This window comes from Microtus oregoni, unplaced genomic scaffold, assembly GCF_018167655.1.
Source record: "Microtus oregoni isolate MIOR12 unplaced genomic scaffold, Mior012 000072F_ref0000427, whole genome shotgun sequence".
NCBI classification, from domain to species: Eukaryota; Metazoa; Chordata; class Mammalia; order Rodentia; family Cricetidae; genus Microtus; species Microtus oregoni.
In genome coordinates this window covers 5,757,930-5,779,519 of record NW_024543979.1, presented here as the reverse complement: position 1 = coordinate 5,779,519, position 21,590 = coordinate 5,757,930, and the positions used below count along the sequence as shown (strand labels likewise).

The window sequence follows — 21,590 nt, the reverse complement described above, 5'->3', positions numbered from 1 at the left end:
TACTTACTCTTCATCCATAAAAATAAGGGCATCTGCTTACCTAGAAACTCTATACTTACCTATCAAAATGAATAGTTCCTTTATTCTCAGTCTTGTCATGACCACATTCATGCACATTTCCCAAACATCCTTTGTTGTTTGTTGCCACTAGAGCTTGATCATGGTTTTGGTTATCATATTTGGAGAGCATTGTTCCCTAGTTCTCTGTCCCCCTAAACCTTGCTATTTCCTCTACCTTACACAATGATGTTGACTAGTACCAAGACTGTGTCAGTTTGACCTGTAGACTATGCCACATTTGAATTTGCCTACAAGAATAAGTCATGAATTCTGTGATGTTGTACAGTGTAAATAATGTCAATTTGCAAAGTTGTAAGGGATTAAAAGTACCTAATAAGGCAATGTGGAATTTTTAATAAAAAGCAATATGTGTCAGTGTGTTGTATTCTCTGTGTGTTGTGTAGAGTGTGTGCAATGTTGTGTTGTGTCAATTGTCTATGTATTGTGTGTGTTGGGATGGCGTAAAATGACTACTAAATTACTAGAGATACTTCATCTTTTCCTGTCCCATCTTCCTCATTCCTTAGACAGAGATTTCACTGAACCAGACTTGTAGTGTGATGACTCATTACCCTAGAATATGTGACTTGATAAAGAACAAATAGCAACTGTCATTACCACGAGCTTCATGTCAAGTCTGACCTGAGTCTCTTTCTACTCACTTGGAAAAGAAAAACTCCCTTCTTCTCCCAGGTGCACATATTTTTGCTTGTCAGAATAGTGATAGAACAAAATCTTTTATTGCTGGAATAGGCTCGTTCATCAAATGACAGTGACTGTGGGTGTTCTTTCGGATAATGGTGGTTGTTGGTGCTTTAGCCTAGGTCTAAAGAGCTTGAGAAAAGGACCAGTATAGCAATGGAGCTGGTCACTGAGCATTCCATTTTGTTCTTGGATGACCCCACCACTGACTTAGACTTGAGCACTGCTACTGATATCATCTCGGTCCTGAGAAGGTAAGTCCTGAAGGAACATTAACTTTTATTTTTTAATACCTGATTATATGTGTGTATTTTTGGTGCAGGAGATTAAGAAGTAAGCAAAAGAACCCCTTCTTTATTAGATGGAAAACTCCACTAACAAGGAATACACATCAAGAACAATGAGAAAGGAGCATAGGGAATGATGGCTGTGGTGAAGGTGCAGCACTGCTTTAAATAGCATGTCCCCATAGCATGTCCCCATAGCATGTCCCTATAGCATGTCCCCATAGCATGTCCCCATAGCATGTCCCCATAGCATGTCCCCATAGCATGTCCCCATAGCATGTCCCTATAGCATGTCCCCATAGCACTCAAGCCAGTGTCAAGAGAGCTGAGTGGGTGAGATCCGAACAGAGTGCAGGCTGGAGGGAAAATGCATATGTTCTGTGACATGGCATATTTGATGTGTCTGGAACATTAAAGAGATCAAGTTGACTATAACCCTGAGGGGATGGCAATTTGGTAGTGCACGGTCAAAAACACCATAGAATGAGTGACTTGATAGAAGTTAAATTCCTTACAGTTCTGGATCCTGGAAGCCAAATATTTAGGTCTTCACAGGCCATGTTTGATGAGACTTGGGTTACGGAGTTGTGGATGGTATCTTCTTTCTCTTTACGTGTCTATGCCCTGATCTCTTAAATGGACACCTGTTACATTAGGCTTCCCTAGTAATTTCATCAATACTTAATTACCTTTTTAAAGACTCTGTCTCCAATTACATATCTACATTTTAAGTTCTTAAATGTGAAGTCTTCAAAAAATGGGTTTTTTGGAGGTTACAGTTCTGCTCTATACATTCACAGTTGAAGTGAGGTTGCATTGAGTATAGATTGCCTAGACCATCTGGGCAAATGTAACGACTAAGGTTTTCCGTGGCAGGGGATGGATGTGAGAAGGCTTCTGAGTTTAGAGCAGAGCAATGCATCATGAAGAAGGTTGTGCAGTTGCTCTGTGGGGATGTTAAATGACAGCAGAATGCTTAGTTGTATTGGTTCTTTAGCTAGCAACTGGTGTGTTCTGTGTAGCTTTGAATATAGAGTAAGTAGGATTATCTTTGGGATTAGCCCTGGATGTGATGACTGAGGGAATGATTCCTAAGGTCTAGGTCCTGAACAAGGGGAAGAATGTAGTAAAAAAAAATATTTTCTTTTCTCACAAAATAAGTCTGTGGATGAAATACTTATAGAAAATTTGTACAGGTTAGGCTTTGCACATTTTAGAAATCAATAGTTTCAAACTGACTGAATAATTCCAAGAACTGTGTAAGAACTATCATATTCCCATGATGTAAGCTCCTGCCTGTTGAACTTACAGCCTTTTCTGTCTTTCCTTCCTTCCCCTTGTTCTTTGTTTTGTTCTGACATCATGGTTCGTCACCATAAATACTGTTGCCTGTCCCTCAAGAAATGAAGATCACTCCACCATTGTACCTTCCCAGTGATGAAGTCAACAGCTGGGGCCTTGCCGTTATCTAGCCTGTAGACTACTCAGATGTCACCAACTTCCCTGTCTGTTACTTTTCCTGTCTACTTCAGGATACACTGTAAGATCAGGTTTCTGCTCATTTTCCAGTATAGAATGCTACCCTCCTTCCCTGCGTCTCATGCCATGGGTAGTTAGTGCATTGCATGGGGTCATTCCCAGTGTTGTTTCTCCCGTGCCTGGGAGCAGACGTCTTCAATACTCCTGGGAGTGGCATCCTACTGGTAGAATTATTTTTAAAAACATTTTTATTATGTGTGTGTTTGAGTGTGTGTAAATGTGTACCTGTATAGCATGCCTGTAGAGGTCAGAGGAAAACTCAAGGAGTTGGATTTCTCCTTCCACCAAGTAAGTGAGTTCTGGGGACTGAACTAGGGTCTTTAGACTTTGCATCAAGTTCCTTTACCCAATGAGTAATCTTGCTTTCTTGTATTGAATATTGATCATTTAGTCAGGCTGGTGGTTGTTGGGTAATATGATATGAAATTGCACTTTTCATTTTGTGGCTTATTAAATAGTCTCTCAGGGAAAGTAATTGGTTATTGTGCCCATTATTCTGCCATTGTCTTGTCTCTACAAACCCGTTGTCCTGGTGGAACTCAAGATGTGCATTCACCATGCTCTTTTCCTTTCCCTCCCTCCATCTTTTTCTCCCTCCCTCCCTTCCATTTTCCTTCTATTCCTTCTTCTCTCCCTTCCTTTCTTATGTTCTTCCCTCCTTTAGTATTTCTGACCTTCACTACCTACTCCCTCTTTTCCTATTCCTCTATTTCTTACGTCCTTTCTGTTTGTCTTTTTGAAACAGGGTCTCACATAGCATAGATGGGCCTTGAAGTACAGATCCTCCCAAGTGCTGGAATGTTACAGATATGCCACTATACCCATATTTTATGAAGATATTTTTATAGCAGTTTTAAACACTGTTTTTGGTTATTAGTGCTCATACAGATTTTCTGAAATGGTAGTTCAACTCATTATTTTCCCAACATGGAATTAAACCAATGATCAAGTCTCAGGCTTGACCCTCTCTAGCTGACCATTTGGTTTATTGCTTGACTTTTTGAGCCTTATCAACAGAAATGGGGAAATTATATTAGATTTGCCTTATGCTTAAATTGAAAGTTGAATGAGGTTATTGCTGAAGTGTTTAGGGAGAGCAAGTTGTTAGGAATATGAGTCACATCATCAGAACAGTGAAAACTAATTCCTGAAGGGGAGAAAGTGTGAACGATTGAGGGGAATTGTGCTTACAGTCATAGCTGTAATGTTTGCTTTGTCATTGCTTTTCAAGCTTGAGTGAACCTGTCAATCACCTGGGCTTCCTGTTCATAATATGGATTCCCTGCACAGACTCCCAGATATTTTGATTCAGTGTCTGAGAAGACCACCCAGGGATCTATGTAATAACACTTGAGTGCACTACTGGTGTCTCACATGTTCAAAGTCTTAATTTTTTAAATAAAGGCTTGGATCTTGGTTTCTCTATCAGGTGCATAACACAAGTGAGACAAGGTGTTTTTTTTATTTTTTTTTATTTTTTTTTTATTTTTTTTATTGAGAAAAGGGAAAAAAAAAGTTTCCCCCTCCTCCCAGCCTCACATTTCCCTCCCCCTCCTCCCACCCTTCTTCCCCTCCCTCCACTCTTCTCCCTCTCCCTCTCCAGTCCAGAGAGCAGTCAGGGTTCCCTGCCCTGTGGAAAGTCCAAGCTCCTCCCCACTCCGTCCATGTCTAGGAAGGTGGACATCCAAACTGGCTAGGCTCCCACAAAGCCAGAACATGAAGTAGGATCAAAACCCCGTGCCATTGTCCTTGGCTTCTCATCAGCCCTCATTGTTCGCCATGTTCAGAGAGTCTGGTTTTATCCCATGCTTTTTCAGTCATAGGCCAGCTGGCCTTGGTGAGCTCCCAATAGATCAGCCACACTGTCTCAGTGGGTGGGTGCACCCCTCATAGTCCTGACTTCCTTGCTCATTTTCTCCCTCCTTCCGCTCCTCATTGGCGATGTCCCCAGTTAGTTCCTTGGGCAGATGAGGATAGGGAACCTGAAACGACCCTATCCTATAGCAATACTGACAAATATCTTGCATATCACCATAGAACCTTCATCTGGTGATGGATGGAGATAGAGGCAGAGACCCACACTGGAGCACTGGACTGAGCTCCCAAGGTCCCAATGAGACAAGGTGTTTTTAAGGAGAATTCAAGCTGAAATGGAAACCTAGATTATAACTTCAGGAATAAAATATTTTCTCGAGAATCTCAAGGTTCCCTCTGTCCAGTGACTTATTATTTTTTTCCTCTTTAAACTTAGGATGTCTAGGAGGGGACGGACAATCATCTTCTCCATTAATCAGCCCCCATACTCCATCTTCAGACTGTTTGACAGCCTCACCTTAGTGGCCTCAGGAAAAGTCATGTTTCATGGACCTTCACAGGAGTCTTTGGAGTACTTCACATCCGCAGGTATGGCGGACTTTGCTGTGGAAGTCCCTTTCATTCACGGGAACTGGGAAGAGAACAGGGGTTCTCAGGAATGCTGCTTGAAACTCATGCATTCCTGCATGTGGGATTCTCTATTTTAAATACCTTTGGTTAATTTGATTACAGGATTCTGTTAGTTGTGCAACACAGAATTTTTACTGTTCAGGTCTCTTCCTTTCTCCTGTCCTGTATGCATGCCTGTGTTATAGGATTTTTTCTGAGTCTCCTGCTTTGCTTCCCAGTTGTGGTGACCCTCTTCACTAACATGCTGGGCTCAGGGCTATTTATCCATCATTTCAACAGTATTGGAAAGATCCAGCATCATTGAGTTCTTGCTCACACAGCAGTCGGTGATTTTCAGTTTTCCCCTCATGTGACATGACTTTGAGGAGCTATGGAAACCTTACTTTACTTAGTAGCTTTGCATTTCAGGTTTAGGTGATGATTGAGGGCTGTAGTGGCTTATGTCTGGCTTCTGCAAACTCATGTGTTTGGTCTGCCTGTTTGTTTTGTTTTTTTGCAGTCAGATTGAATGATGACATATTTTTTAATGGTTCTTGCCTTCAGCTTCATCTTAGCAAAATATTAATATAGTTATGGTTGATTCTCTTTGACTGCAAATATAGGTTCAAATATTTGGTGCCCAGTATTCTTTATTTGTTTTTTATAAACCTTTGTCATTTAATAATGTTCAAACATTTATGGGTCTATGGAGTCCAACAAAATTTAGGACAAATTGAAATGATCATATCACAAGAAGAGTTTATATATGAGTGTGTGAGTGTGTGTATGCATACATACATACATATATATGTATATATGTGGTATATGTCTATATCTATGCCTCTGTATAGTCTAAGTCTATGTTCATACTTATGTCCATGACTACATATATGCCCATGTCCATATCTATGTTTAGGTTCATGTCCATGTGTATGTCTATGTCCATGTACATGCTTGTGTGTAGTCTATATCTATGTCCATGTCTATACATATATATATGTATATGTATATATGTATATGCCTGTGCCTATGGATATGTCTACTCTGTCTATGTCTGTGTATTGTTTATGGGTATGTGTATATATAGCATCAACATAAACCCATACATGTATACAATAGATTGTGAAGCAGAGATTGCTGAAATATTATAAGTTTATATTTAATAGAAAAGAATAAGTTGGTAGGGGATGTGCAAAGAGAGAAAGAATTTCTTAGATTCTGTCTTCTCTCCCCGTCCCACTCTCTGAAAGAGGGTCCTCACATTTGTATTCATGGTCTACTTTCTTCATAGGTTACAACTATGATTCCCACAACAACCCTGCAGACTTCTTCCTGGATATCATTAATGGAGGTTTCTCTGCTCTATTAGACACAGAGAAAGATGGCCATGATGGTATGTGAGCCTTCTAGAGTCACAGATTTTCGTCTAGTTGATTTTGTTAAAACACAACTATGTGTCTCAATAGAATATAGCTTTTATGTTAATTCAGTATTTAATATTAACTAATAGACTTTACTGTATGCTAGTCCTGTGTGTTCTTTAATTTAATTTATAAAAGAACATTTTTATGATATTGTTACAAGGGAAATTTCTTTTAAAAGTACCTATTGATTGTCATGTTGTTTTTTCTGTTGTTTTTGATAGGGTTTTCTTATGTAGCCAGACTAGACTTGAATGTGTGCTCTTTCTACATCACTTCCCAAGTATAAATATTACACGGTTATGTCACCATGCCTGGTTTTGTTTATAACATTTAAAAACAAGATATTTGGCAGTTTATAGATTTACATATGCATTCATGTAGATGGACTTTTCTGTCCTGCTTGGTCCTACAGCTGTTCAGTCCCAACAAAACTCACAGAGGCTTATATTAATAATAAACTGGTTGGACTATTAGCTCAGGCTTATTATTAACTAGCTCCTCCAACTTTAATTAATCCATAATAATTATCTATGTTTAGCCTCATGGCTTGGTACCTTACTAAGTAAGGCAATCTCACTTCACTTTCTCTGTATCTTGCTTGTGAATGCAGACTGAGCCATTCCTCTTCCCAGAATTCTCTTAATCTGATTTCCCCACCTATACTTAAAACTAATACAAATGACAAATCTTTATAGTGTACAAGAGGATATCCCACAACACTTCTCCTTTTAGTCTTTTCAAAATAAGAAATCTGAATCTGATCTCCTTTGTTTAGCTTTTTTTCCTGACCATTATCCATAACAACTTGTAACCAACATTCTAAACAATGACAAACATCCGTAATCTATTTGGGGGGAATGTGGGCATAGTTTTCTAGGCTACATCCTGCTGAATGGGAGCATTGATGATATTATGGGGACTCAGAGAAAACTTAGGATTATGGTCAAGTCCTGACTGGAGTATTCTGTGAGACTGGATCATATCAGTCAACAATCTTGAGGCTGTTGTGGGCGTAGAACTCAGAGGAAACTGCAACAGAGGTTCTCTGAAACATTGGATCATCTGGGCCATCTGTTACAATTGAAGATTTTTCAGGAGATCTTCCTTGATCAAACCTTAATTTTCTTAACCCAGAATGAATCCACTGCCTCTCATTTCATGTGGAAACAAAAGCAAAACGTCTTTTCCAAAGTAACATATCTTTTCATTTAAAATTTGAAGTCAAGGTGTTTTCAAAATTTATAGGTTGGATTAATTCAGCAGCATTTATAATCAAATGTCTTTTAGCAGCTGTTGCTCCTTCATCAGCAGTGAAACAATTCAAAGACAACATAATAATATACAGTACCCAGATTCTCTGTGTATTTTCCATCTTTATATGGCTTTAGCTTTTTCTAATCTATTTCTTTTATTTTTAGTTTTAGTTTTTGCTTTTTCAGAAAGTTTTTTTTTCTGTGTATCTTTGACTTTCCTGGAACTCACTCTGTAGACCAGGATCCCCTTGAACTCAGAGATCCACCTGCCTCTTCTTTCTGAGTGCTAAGATTAAAGGCATGTGCTACCACACCCAACTACTCTATTTTTTTTCTTTTTAAATGATTTTTTTCTATCCCTTTTCTTTTTCTCCTGAGCCTACATATATTTTTAAAGACACTGTAAATTATTTAGAGTTTTTTTTATCTGAATCTGTCTTTACTTGTAGATCTCTCTTTTTTTGACCACATGAGTCTTTAATTTCCTAAGTGATATGTCTAGGATTAAGGCAGTGGCTTTGGTGACTGGAACTGGCCCACTCTTACTTCCTGAGAGTCTAGATTCATGGCAGAAGTACTGGAAGGAGCCACATTTTTACCACAACTCTGTAGAGTTTCTGGGTCCAGGCTACTACCAAGAAACATGTCAGCTAGTGCTCATAAACACCATTAAAGTGTTTGGTGGCAGGGCTGTAAGGTTTTTGTTGCTAACACTGAGTAAGGAAGTCCCTCTTAAAAGAGATACACTTTGCTTCTAGCAAAAGAGCCCATCCAAGAAAATGCTGCTACCAAGAAGCCATGCTTAACTCTTTTATTTTGTGTTTATAAATTCTTCCCAAGCTCTCTCAGATTTTATGTGAATGTAATTGCCCAATGTTGGTGCCATTTGCAGATGGAATTTTCTGTCTTGTCCAGTCCCACAGCTGTTGAGTCCCAACAAAACACACAGAGGATTATATTCATTAAAAAAAGTTTGGCCTCTTGGCTCAGGCTTATTAAGTATTTCTTACATCTTATATTAACCCATAATTCTTATCTCTGTTTAGCCACATAACTTGGTACCTTTCTCAGTGAGGCATTCTTATCTTGCTTCTTCTGCATCTGACTGGTGACTGCAGACTGGGCCTTTCCTCTTTCTATCATTCTCCTACTCTGTTTGCCCTGTCTATGCTTCCTGCCTGGCTACTGGCCAATCAGCATTTTATTAAACCACTACAAGTGACAAATCTTTACAGTGTACAAGAGCATTTCCCACAGCACATTCACATGTGGCAGAAGCAGGGACCAGACTCTTTTTAAATATTAACTATACATCCATAAAGTAAGGAAGACTATGTTAAGAATTAGGGTATAGATTGGGAAAAGGCCATACAGTTTGCTGTATTCATGGAATAATGACAGTAGTCAGGACAGTTAGGGACACTTTTTTAATCTATGACGGAATTACTCAGGAGTAACTTTTTCTCAAAGTTTAGTGGAGCTCAGCTGGTAGAGTGCTTGCCTAGCATGCACAAAGCCGTGAGTTTGGTTCCTAGCAGCACATAACTGGGTGTGAAGGTGCATGCCTGTAATCTCAGCACTTGAGACAGAAACAGAAGGACTTGGAGGAGTTTAAACTCACTCTTGGCTTCAGAGCAACTTCGAGGCCAGTTTAGGGTAAATGGCACTCTTGTCTAAGAAAAACTGATACATAATTTTTGTCTTATTCCTGTGTATTATCCCAGAAAAATCAGTTAAATTATTGTCTAATGTTTCTTGCCTTTATCCACTTTTATCCCAAAGCTGATGAACATATAGATCTTTCTGAGAGACAGCACCAAGTCAGAGAAAACTTAGCCAATATGTATGCCCAGTCCTCCATCTACAGTGAAATGAGAACTGAACTGGACTCACTCTTGGGGGAACAGAAGGCAGGGAGGAGCTCAGCCTTGGAGGAGATCACGTGTGTCACCCCTTTCTACCATCAGCTCAGATGGATTATTTGTCGTTCATTCACGAATTTCAAGGGTTTTCCATGGATCACTGTAATTCGGGTAATCTGATTAATTATTTTAATTGTGAAACTCAAGTGTGAACAATTTCTGAGTCATTCTACTCAAGTCCACACTTATCTTCTGCTCCCTTCCATGTGTTTGTCATCTCCACTCTCCATGACATAGAGAAATATTCAATACAGCAAGTAGAACACAATTAAATTTTTACTTATGGAAAGCCATATAGTGATTATCTTTTATTAGAGAAACAATAATGACTAACCCAAATAGAAAATTAAATTCTCAGAATGCAAAAAGAATTTCAGCACACCTGGGAGCTTCTCACACCTGTCTACTTTAATTCACCAGTTCATCTTACAAGTTCAAAGTCCAAGAATGAGAAAAGGAGGAAAAGGCTTTTTTCCTGATGCAACTTTTCATGTGGGTGGATGGATGGTAACTCGATAAATTGATAAAACTGTAGCCTGTCAGATGAGAGAATGGACTTGGAGAAGGTTTAAGTAGAGAAGGATGGAGATGACTGGAGAGGGAAAGGACAGTTGATCTGTGGTTGAAATCATGTGGTGAGGAGACAAGGCCATAGAACAGCTCTGAGGGAGCCTGAGCATCAACTGCCTGAGATGAGCCTGCTGCAGAGTGCTGTTTCCTCATCAGGAGTCCAGTGTGTGAAAGCAGTAGCTACTCAAAGAGTGCAGCTCACACACACAGTAACTGGACTGAACAATGCTCTTCCCTGTCAGCCACTGGAACTGGGAGGAGGTGAAGTTCTACTTTTCTTCATACTGATTGTGTAACCAGGATCATCATGCCTTAAGGTTTTCTTTTGTCACACAGAAATGTGGTTCTTCCAGCTCATTGGGCCATCATTTATTATATTATTTTTTATTTCATGACATTGATGATTCTGCTGTGTTAGTGTTTGATCTTGGGGCTGTAGCCCTTAGAGGGCAATCACTCTACCATGGACCTAGATTCCCTGCCTCCGTTCAATCAGAACTTAAAGTTAGTTCTGCTGTTAGTGTGTTGCTATTTTATTCTCAGGCATTTAGTTTCTGTTGCATACTGAAAGGTCATGTGTTGTTTTTTGTAAACAAACACCACTTTCTTCTTAATATCTGTGCTACCCATTTCATATTTAAATGTTGTTTCCTTCCCTGCTTGTGTGTCTGTGAATATTCTTACCATTTGAGTTATACTGCCAGTTGCTCTGAATACTTTGGCTTTTGTACTTGGGCATTTGTATCATAAAAGAAGCATTTTTTAAGTCCACTTTTTGAGATCAAAAGATTTGATATGATTTGAAAATAGGTGATTTACATTCACCACTTTGAGTTATCCACTGTTTAGTGGTGAGGCAATATCATAAGGTAAGAAGTGTGTGTGTGTGTGTGTGTGTGTGTGTGTGTGTGTGTGTGATAGCAATGCTAGGAATTGAAGACTATGTTTTTAAATTTTTATTTTGCCTGCATGTATATATGTGCACCATGTGCATGCCCATGGTGGCCAGAAGAAGGCCTCTGGAACTGGAGCTACACATGGTTGTTAGAAGCCATTAGGGTGCTGGAAACTGAGTATCAGGTTTTCTGCAAGAGCAGCAAGTACTCTTAACTACTGAACCATATTTCCAAGCCCTGGGAGTTTTATTTATAATCTATCAAGTTACATGCTATTATGCTATTCCTTAACTCATAATATCCTATTTTTAAAACAATATCAGAGACATAATAGAATATTTCAAATAAGTTGCAGAATCATGTAGCCTTACACATTTGCTAATTGAGGCACCTTTTAAAGTGATTTTAACCCAAAATCAAAGAAGTGCAGGCTCCCTGTTACAGTCTGTCCACATTGAGTAGATGGAGGTCAATGAGGGTCTGGAGGAGCTGACAGCTTAAATGAGACTTAGCCCAGGCTGCTCTGGCTGATGCTGGTGGAGCTGCTGTGACAGAGATGATGGGCAAGGGAGCATCAATGGACCCAGAGGACACTGTATGATCACTTTGGTGATAGCAATAGTGCTGGTTCCCACACAGGCACAGACTTCCAAGAAGTGACACAGGTGAGGACCAGCTCACCCTTCTTAGCACACAAAATCCCATTGCTAGGAACTGTGTTGTGAGTCATTTTAAATTTTGTTATTGGGTTCGCACATGAGGGGATTAGCATTCATTGTATGTTCTCCACTGAGCTGCCCCCCTGGCCTGGGGTGCATCTGTTTCTAACTATAAGAGTAAATAAACCTTGAATTCCCTTGAGTGACTTGAAGTAGAAAACTGCGCATGTTTGCTGGCACCAGAGTTGAGATCTCAGTTTAGGTGAAGACTTTTTGTCACTTACCTGGGTTTGTTCCCTAAGCTCCCCAGGTGCCTGCATTCTCCCACCCTGTGTCATCCAGGTTTTAGTTCCTGAACTGAGTCCTTTACTGTCCATCCCTGGTGGAGCACTGGGAGAAGTTTTAGCTTTTCCAGGGTCTGCATGTTGGACCCTCAGATTGCAGAGATTTTCAGTTTTAATTTAACACACAACCAGTCTAGTGACACGTATGTTTTATATTCTTACAGGCACTGTGGCCAAAATATAGTGTTTATCTCACTAGAGAGATCTGATTAGGAAACTATATATATTAAAATAATGGACAAAGTGTAGGATACTGTTTTCTCCTAATGCAATTTTTTTTTCTTTTTTCCTCTATTTTTTTGAAAGGCAATTATCTCAATCTTAGTGGCTGTGTTTATTGGTACCTTGATCTCTGTTGTAAGAAACGATTGTGCTGAAGTCTATACCAGGTAAGTAAACTTGGATCCTGATTCTGAGAAAATGCTGTTACTTTGTTCAAACTTATAGAAATCCATTAAGAATTGGAATTCATGATGAGAGCAGAGTAAATGTTTTATTATATGGTAGAGTGTGCATTGAAGGCTGAGTGTAGAGAGCAGAAAACTACATACACCACACATTTCACATTTTACCCATTTTAGTGTGTGGAGTAGATTCATGTTATGCAACTATCTCCACATTTGAAATATAGGTCGTTTTTCATCTTCCCTAAAGGAATCCCATAGCTCTGAAGGAAGACTGCCCATACTACCCATTTCTGATTCCTGGCGTCATTCTATTTTCTGTCTTTGAAATTACTCCTGTGGGAACCCTGATTGGAGTCACACAAATACCTGTGTTATGTTGTTATTTTGGTTTTTTACTTCTTTATTTTGGCTGATTTGTCTCCATTTGGCGATGTCCTCAGGGATCAAAGTGGTGTGTGTGTGTGTGTGTGTGTGTGTGTGTGTGCGCGCGCGCGCGCGCAGATTTCTTGGGCTCTGGAAGGCAAAATAATAATCTATTGTGTGAAAATGCTGAGTTGTTTCCTATTCATCTGTCACTGCAAATGTGATTTGCTCTCACCTTTGGCTACTATGAACCATGCTTCTGAGTGTGCAAGTGCATCTGTTTGAGCCCTGGACTTTTGTTATTTAAGGTAGAAAGATAGAGCTGCCAAATCATAGGCCATTGGGTTAATTGTTTTAGGAACTTCTGTCCTGTTTCCAACTTGACTGTACTATTTTATATCCTCACCAGCACAACACAAGGGCTCCAATATGTCCACATCCTCACCCTTTCTTGGTTTGAATATCTTATTCAGAGATATCAAAGAAAAAAATAAACCACAATTTATTGGATATTCTATAAAGAGCCTGTTGAACCCAGTTTCCCATTTTAAGTTTGAATGTTTCCTTTTCATTCCACAAATATTTATTTCTTTACTTAGTATGTGTACATATGAGGTCATACATGTGCTACTGCATGCATGTGGAGGTCAGAGGAAAATTGAGAAGAGCAGATCCCTCCAGCACATGGGTTTCAGGCTTTGTACTCAAGGGCATTACGCTTGAAAGCAGTCACCTTACGTGCTGAACCATCTCACTGGCCTTTAATTTTTCTTTGCTATTAAGTTATAGTTATTTTGGTTTCTGACATGTGAATCCCCCACCAGATACATACATGATCTACAGATATTTCCTTCCTTCTGTGTGTTGCCTTTTTATTCTGTTTATAATGCCTTGGTACATAAATGTTTTTAGCTTACCCTATTTATCCTTTTGTTTTGCTGGTGCCAATTTTTTTGAATATATTAGATTTATTTGAATGTGAGTGTGGATGATAGAATGGGACTGTTTTTCCTGACTTGTCTTCCAGATTGTCACCCTTTTGGTTCTTGTCTAGTTTGAGCTGCAGTATTAAAACTTTTCAATGACTACAGCATGTTCCAAACATAGCTTCTCATCAGGATCACAATTTTCAGAAATTTTACTGTAATTTATGTGTGGCATACCACCTTTTGTTCAACCGGGCTCCTTGCTTGACACCCACAGCCTCAGGATACTGCCCTATGGCCAGAGAGTTTTGACCATGGAAGTTCTGTTGACTTGATTTTTGTGTGAATGTGTGTGTGTGTGTGTGTGTGTATGTATGTATGTATGTGTATATATGTATGTGTGTTAGTGTGTGTAAGTGTGTTATGTGTTATATGTCCAGGTTTCTGTGGGGTACACTCATGATTAGGTGGGTGTCACATATGCTGTTGAGTTGTAAATGTTTATACATGGAGGCCAGAGGTTATGCTGGGTTTTCCTTGATGACCCTCCATTTTCTTTTTCAAGGCAGGTGCCTCACTGAACCTCGAACTCACTGGCTTGGCTAGGCTGGCTGGCGGATGAGCTCTAAGCATCAGCCTCTGTACCCTTCATCTCTGGAGTTACAGATGAGAAGTGCTGTGCCAGGGGACTTTTCCATGTGTTCTAGCCATCTGAAATCAGGTCCTTTTGGCGAAATGGCAGACACTTTGCTGAATGGGCCACCTTTCAGCTCCACAAGTCTGTTTTGATATATGGAAAGCACTAACTAGTTTTGAAAGATAGAATAAACATAAAAATCAGTTCTGTGGATTCCTTCTGTGTGGATGAGACAATAGTCTTCAGTGAGATGATCATTACAGCTATCCAGACTGTCTGCTATTCATCTTCCCTGAAGGCCAGGATCTAAAAGCTTTCCTGGCATAGCCATATCTGGTGGGAATGGCAAAGGTCATAATGCCAGCAGAGCTGCTTGACAAAGATGCAACAAAGCTGAGCCACATGAGTGCCACTGCTCCTCTTCTGTTTGTGATCTCTATGTGCTGTATGCTTGGGTGGTGTGCAAAGTCCTTCTCTATACGTGTTGCTTTTATTGGCTAATGAACAAATAATCTGTCTTGGCCTGTGATAGGTAGATTATTTTTGGGCAGTCTGGCTGTTAATAGTTAATCATATACTGCTCAGGAAATGGCAAACTTCTTGGACTGGCTAACATCCTTGAAGCCACAAAATCTGGCAACCTGAGAATGGGCTGCCATGTGCCTCTAGATTCTTAAAATTTGGGTTATGGGGTTGATGAGTAAAAATTACTATAAAAGATAACTCTGTTTATAAATGATGACTAAACTCATGACCCCAGATATGCAAGAGAAAAAGATAAACCCATGTCTGTAAACAAAAATGATATGATCTGAGTTTTGGAACAACATGTATCTATTTCTATTTACCTAATTCTCTCTGAATAAAGAATCATTATTTTGACTAGTTAGTCAGGCTGTGAGATTCTCACCACCACTGTGGGCTAACTCACTGCTTCCCTGGCCTACTTCCTGCCTCCTCTCTAGAACTTGTCAACAGCAGCTACACCTGATTCTATTGATGCCTCAGCTGCTTTTTGTACCTCAGCAGCCTCTGCCACCACATTGCCACTGAGGTTTCAGCCCGGGGGGCCTTTGTGTCCCGCCCCCACCTCTACCTCAGCAGCCTCCATGTATGGAGACAGATATGGTTTTAACTAAAATTCTCTCTTTTTATTTTACCAATAAAGACTCTGGTACCAGATGCTGGGGTGAAAACCTGCTAGCTCAGAGACAAAGAAAGCATCTGGCTGACCTTTTTCCTTTGCTGTTGTCTCAAAAGGAGTTCTCTTCTCTGCAGTCTGAAACAATCCTTCTCCACTGCATGTCACTTCCTTCTACTTCCTCTCTCTCTCTCTCTCTCTCTCTCTCTCTCTCTCTCTCTTTCTGACCTCCTCACTTCTCCTCACTCTATAGTCACTTCCAGTCAGCTGCTTGCTTGCGCTGCCTCTTGATCTATGGCTGATTTTATTTAAATAATGTAATCTCCAGATTCACTGTGTGATCAAATAGCCCTCAACAGGGTCTGGCAGCAGAACTTTCCAAACCAAGTGGTACTTGATTTGTGCCCTGTGTGGACAGCACAGCATGACCACAGGATACAGAGTGTAGACACTGTCACAGGAAGCATTTAAACATGAACTCCAAAAACCCTGATGCAGATATAAAGAAGAGTTCTATTAGCTGATTCTTCATATTGTGAAATGCTCTTTGTATTTTTAATTCCCTTTGCTAAGAGGTTTTTTTTTTTTTTTTTTTGATAAGATGTTGGACTGGGTGACAATGGCCCTTTGTGTGTGGTTTATTCCAGTTTCCAATCTTCCTTATTAGTGGTTGATCCTTTTGGACAGTGTCCTGGTTAGGTTTGTTTTTGTCTACTTCACATCAGCCAGAGTCATGTGGGAAGAAGAAACCTTGATTAAGAAAATGCATCTAGGATCACTAATTATAGGCTCAATGTCCTTTGTTTATGGCTAGAAAACAAATATGAGTGAGTACATCCCATGTTCCTCTTTTTGGGTCTGGATTACCTCACTCAGGATAGTGTTTTCAATTTCATCCAGTTGCATGCAAAATTCAAGAAGTCCTTGTTTTTTACTGCTGACTAGTACTCTAATATGTATATATTCCATACTTTCTTCACCCATTCTTCCATTGATGGGCATCTAGGTTGTTTCCAGGTTCTGGCTATTACAAACAATGCTGCTGTGAACATAGTTGAACAAATGCTCTTGTCATATGATAGGGCAACTCTTGGGTATATTCCCAAGAGTGGTATTGCTGGGTCCAGGGGTAGGTTGATCCCGAATTTCCTGAGAAACCGCCACACTGCTTTCCAAAGTGGTTGCACAAGTTTGCATTCCCACCAGCAATGGATGAGTGTACCCCTTTCTCCACAACCTCTCCAGCAAAAGTTATCAATGGTGTTTTTTATTTTAGCCATTCTGACAGGTGTAAGATGGTATCTTAAAGTTGTCTTGATTTGCATTTCCCTGATCGCTAAGGAAGTTGAGCATGACCTTAAGTGTCTTTTGGTCATTTGAACTTCTTCTGTTGAGAATTCTCTGTTCAGATCAATGCCCCATTTTATAATTGGGCTGATTAGCCTTTTACGGTCTAGTTTCTTGAGTTCTTTATATATTTTGGAGAATAGACCTTTGTCAGCATTGGTGATTTTTATCTTAGCCATTCTTACTGGTGTAAGATGGTATAATCTCAGAGTTGTTTTGATTTGCACTTCCCTGATGGCTAAGGATATTGAACATTTCCTTAAGTGTCCTTTGACCATTTGATATTCTTCTGTTGAGAATTCTCTGTTTAGTTCTGTACCCAATATCACCATAGAACTTTCATCCAGCAACTGATGGAAACAAAGACAGAGACCCATAGCAGAGCACTCTGCTGAGCTCCAAAAGTGTAGTTGAAAATTGAAGGGAGTGAAGAACATGAGCAAAGAGGTCAAGAGCATGATGGGGACACCTACTGAAGCAGTTTACTTGAGCTAATGGGAGCTCACCAATTTCAGCCATTCAGGGAAGGAACCAGCATAGGTCTAAACTAGTCATTCTGAGTTTAATTGACAGGTGCATGGCGGGGGCAAACTGAGAGGCCACTGGCAGTGGTACCAGAATTTATTCCTACTCCTCCTACTGGCTTTATGGGAACCTATTCTCTTTGGATGGATACCTTTTTCAGCCTAGATATAGTTGGGAGGGCCTTGGACCTCCCCCAAAACAACATGCCTTATCTTCTCTGAGGAGTGGATGAGGGGGTAGGTGGAGAGAATGGGAGAAGGGGAGAGATTGGGAACTAGGATTGATATGTAAAATTAAAAAAGATTGTTTCCTTTTTAAAAAATAAAATTAATTAAAAATACTAATGAGCTTTAGGTGATAAAAAAGTTACTTTCAGGGTCAATGTTAGTATTATTTTTAACATCAATGACGTTCTGAAGTCCAGATGATACTTCTCTTGTTTTGATCGAGCATTGCCTTTTCACTTTGTTCAACTTGTGTAACTAGGAACTGGGGTGAATTTTGTGGCATAGGAGTTCCTTTGGCTCAACAGCATTATAGGGTTGAGGAGGCAAATAGTAAGGAAACAGCATTACAAGAAGTAATTAGACCTAAAAATTTGTTCTGTGCAGACTTACAAAATAACTGAAATAATTTTCCCAAAATGCATGAGAAGTCTGGTATTCATTGGACCCCAATGCACAGTAATTGAGTTACGGAACTTAAAGGTCTATCAGCACAAAGCTGGTACAAAAAATGTGACTTGCAATGCGGCTTATTTTCAAAATAAGATTTTATGACAACCTGGATAGAACTGAAGATTTGAGGAACATCATGCAAAGTAAAATAATCTAAACACAAAAAGACAAATGTGTTTCACTTCCATGTGGATTATAAAGCAATTGCCCTCCTGGAAACAGGGAATAAAGTGATGATGGGCAGAGACAATGTGGAGAGAAGACACGCGTATGGGCAAGGAGCACAGTATTAGTTACAGAAAAGAATAGGATGCTTTTCCTTTGAGATAAATTGTACAGCACATTCAATTCAGAAAATATAATACACATTTCAAGGTTTCTGAGAATATATTCAGAATTTATATAGTATAAAATTATGTATATTTATATTTATATAATATAATTATATTTATATTGATGAACATCACTTAATGTAATTTGATATAATTATTTTCCAAAACTGCTCATGAATCATATTCATTTTATATCTTCAACTTGTGGTATAGGTTGTCAATCTATAATTATAAAATCTAAAACAATCAGATAAGTATTTAGATGTGACATATATGGTTAAGTGAAGCCAGGGTCAATAATTCCCTTTTTAAGTTCTTGGTTTTGTTGATAAACATATATGAGAGTAAACCCAGATGGGAACTTGAGGACAATTTATTGAAGGCAGAAAGAGGGAGAATTTCCTGAATACCAAGGAACAGGTGTGTATAAGCGTGTAAGAGCGGCGAGAAAGAGAGTTGTGCATCTAGTAGAGCAGAGCCTTGAAAGCAAGACTGGCTCATTAGGAGGGGAGGAGAAACCCAGGTCCTCTGCTCTATTGCTGGGCACAAGGTGCTCAGCTCCTCCACACTATGGTTGGTCTCGTGGTTCTCTGGTCCTCTGTCCTTGTTTGGTCCTTTGAGGCAGGGACACAGCTCTGACCTAAGAGGTCTAGAACTTGTCATGCAGCCCAGGCAGGCCTGAGTCTGTAGTGATTCTCGAGCCTCTGTCTTCCAAGTTCTAGGAGTTTGGAGGTTAAGCTTCCTGATCTTCTCAGAATCTTTCCTGTTCTCAAGTTATCTTTTTCATTTTTAATATTTTTCTCTAATGGGGACTTTGATAGATTATAAAGTGAAATTTTTCTTTAATGTAGGAGAAAACTTGTCTCCTCTAAATTCCTCCCCCTCATCTATTCTGGATACCCACCCAGCCCTGTGTACCTAGATAAAGAGAGTCACTGACTTCTGTCAGTTGAAAAGGTGTCATATAGCAGGCTGCTAGGACCCAGCCATGCCATCTGTCTCAGGAAACAGAGAAATGCAGAGGGCCTTTTATTCCCCCTCCTCCTACTTACTATCCCCTATCAAATGAACACAATTGTTTCTTCATAAATAAGCATGACCGACTTCATTTTTGAGCTCTTTGAAAGTCATGCATGAAATTGTTTGGTTATTTTAGCAATAATCATCAAGATGGCTTTAAAGATGGTTCTACAGTCAATATCTGTAGTAAGCTGTTGTGTAGGGATTTCCAACTGTTTTATGTTTTAATATTTAATCTTCTATAAATTAATACAGCCAATGAAATATAAAAACTTTTTGGATTTTTGTTTATCTTGATTTTTTTTTATACATTAGGATTGATGTTCACCAACTTTGTTAGTTAAATTATAGTGATGCATTGGGCTGCCATGACTAAATACCACAGAATCAGTGAATTTAAATCAAATGTATCTCCACACTGCAGTGTGAGAGCCTGAGGTGAGAATTCTCTCCCAGGCTCTTCCTGTCTGGCCTCCTTCTCTCTGCCATTTCATGGTAAACACTTCAGTGCTGTCTTTTTCCATGATGAGGACACAGATGGAATCATGGGGTTCCTCTCTCATGATTCCATCTAAAACCAAATAACTCCTAACTTATATACCCTAGGATGATTATATTCGGGGTCATTATCACATTGTTGGATTTTAGAGGAAACAGATACTGCAGTGGAGGCAGAGAGGAAAATAACGCAAGGGACTGATATTTCTTGACCTTTATAACCAGAACAGTTCTACATTTTCCTTCTTTTTTTTAAAAAAAATAGTTATTTTATTCTTATGTACATGAATGTTTGTCTGTATGGATGTATATGCACAATGTGTGTTTCCTGAGATCTGTGGAGATCAGAAGAGGCATCATATCCATGGGGACAGGAGTGGCAGATGCTTGAGATCCACCATGTGGGTACTGGCAACTAAACCTGGGTCCTTTGTAAGAACAGCAAGCACCCATTATTGCTGAGCCATCTCTCCAATACCGCTTCTTTGTTGTCATTTTCATTTTCTTTTTTAAAAGAAAAATCTATATGATTTTATTTAATGTACAGAACAAGCTCTGTTGTAAAGAAACCATTCCAATGTTGAGTTTTCTGTTTGATTTTTCCTCCATTTTCTTTCTGCAGATCTGTATTCCTCTTCTTGCTTACAAGTGTTGAATGTATCACAGGCATGTCTGCAGGGGAGCTCTTCGTGATTGACAGGGATCGCTTTGTGTGAGTAGCCCCTAATCCAGAAGCAGGCATCAGGTGATGGTGATCATGTTGATTATATTCATAGTTGGGCCTAGGATGTTATTGCATGAAATACCAATATTTTTCCTTTTTTTCTTATTTGTTTAGTTGAAAAGTAAATGAATATTGAAAGTTTGTGTTCATCATTGTGGCCCTATGCATTTTGACATATGTAAAGAGATCATTAATATTAATGAAAAACTGGTTGGGAAATCAAGAACAGAGGTGTCTTATGCTTAGTAAAAGTTTCAAAATTTTGGGTGTGGTCACCAGATCCCAGTGCTGCAGATAGAGTTATAGGGGACTGAGAATCACTGGAGGATCCTGAACCCCCAGGAAGGATATCAGGGGTTTCATAGAGCTTAAGTGTAGTGAGTTCAGCAGCACATTGGAGCTAGAGAGACACAGCTGCACAAGAATCAGGGTCCTCTTGATGCAGGGCTGGATAGAGCCAGACAGAAGCTGCATAAAAATGAACTGTTTATCTCCCATCTTTTTCAAACATGGAAGAACCCTTTCCTGGTGGCCTGTACTTGGGATTTCCTGCTCTCAAAGATGAACAAGATTTGCCCCTAAGTACATGCCAAGGAGGGGCGTCATCAGAGAGGAGCTGAGGGCCTCTCTTGAAGCATGATTAATAAAAGCTCGGAGACTAAAAATGGGGTTCAACCAAAAGACCAAAAAGTAAGCCACCCTGCCTCTGGCTCTTACCTTGACCTCAGTTTGAAAGGGTGATCCAGACTCCAGGAATCTCAAAATGAGACTGTTTGTTGAGTGCTATTTCCTCCCATTTTATCATCTTCTCTAGGGCTGGGATTAAAAATGTGCACCACCATGATTAAAGGCATCAACCACCTGGTTTCTAAGGTAACCAGTGTGGCAACTAGGATTAAAGGTGTGTGTTACC

At 39.6% G+C, this 21,590-nt stretch overlaps 1 protein-coding gene across 3 annotated transcripts in view; it reads left to right on the top strand.

The window, feature by feature from the left end:
* Positions 1–21,590, top strand: part of LOC121440948 (ATP-binding cassette sub-family G member 3-like) — a 67,481-nt gene that overhangs the window by 17,524 nt on the left and 28,367 nt on the right. For all 3 annotated transcript variants that reach the window (XM_041642017.1, XM_041642016.1, XM_041642015.1), the window contains exons 6-11: positions 880–1,016; positions 4,840–4,991; positions 6,304–6,405; positions 9,472–9,722; positions 12,387–12,469; positions 20,576–20,665. In XM_041642017.1, coding sequence (XP_041497951.1) covers positions 880–1,016; positions 4,840–4,991; positions 6,304–6,405; positions 9,472–9,722; positions 12,387–12,469; positions 20,576–20,665 — 815 coding nt within the window. The remainder of the gene's footprint in view (positions 1–879; positions 1,017–4,839; positions 4,992–6,303; positions 6,406–9,471; positions 9,723–12,386; positions 12,470–20,575; positions 20,666–21,590) is intronic.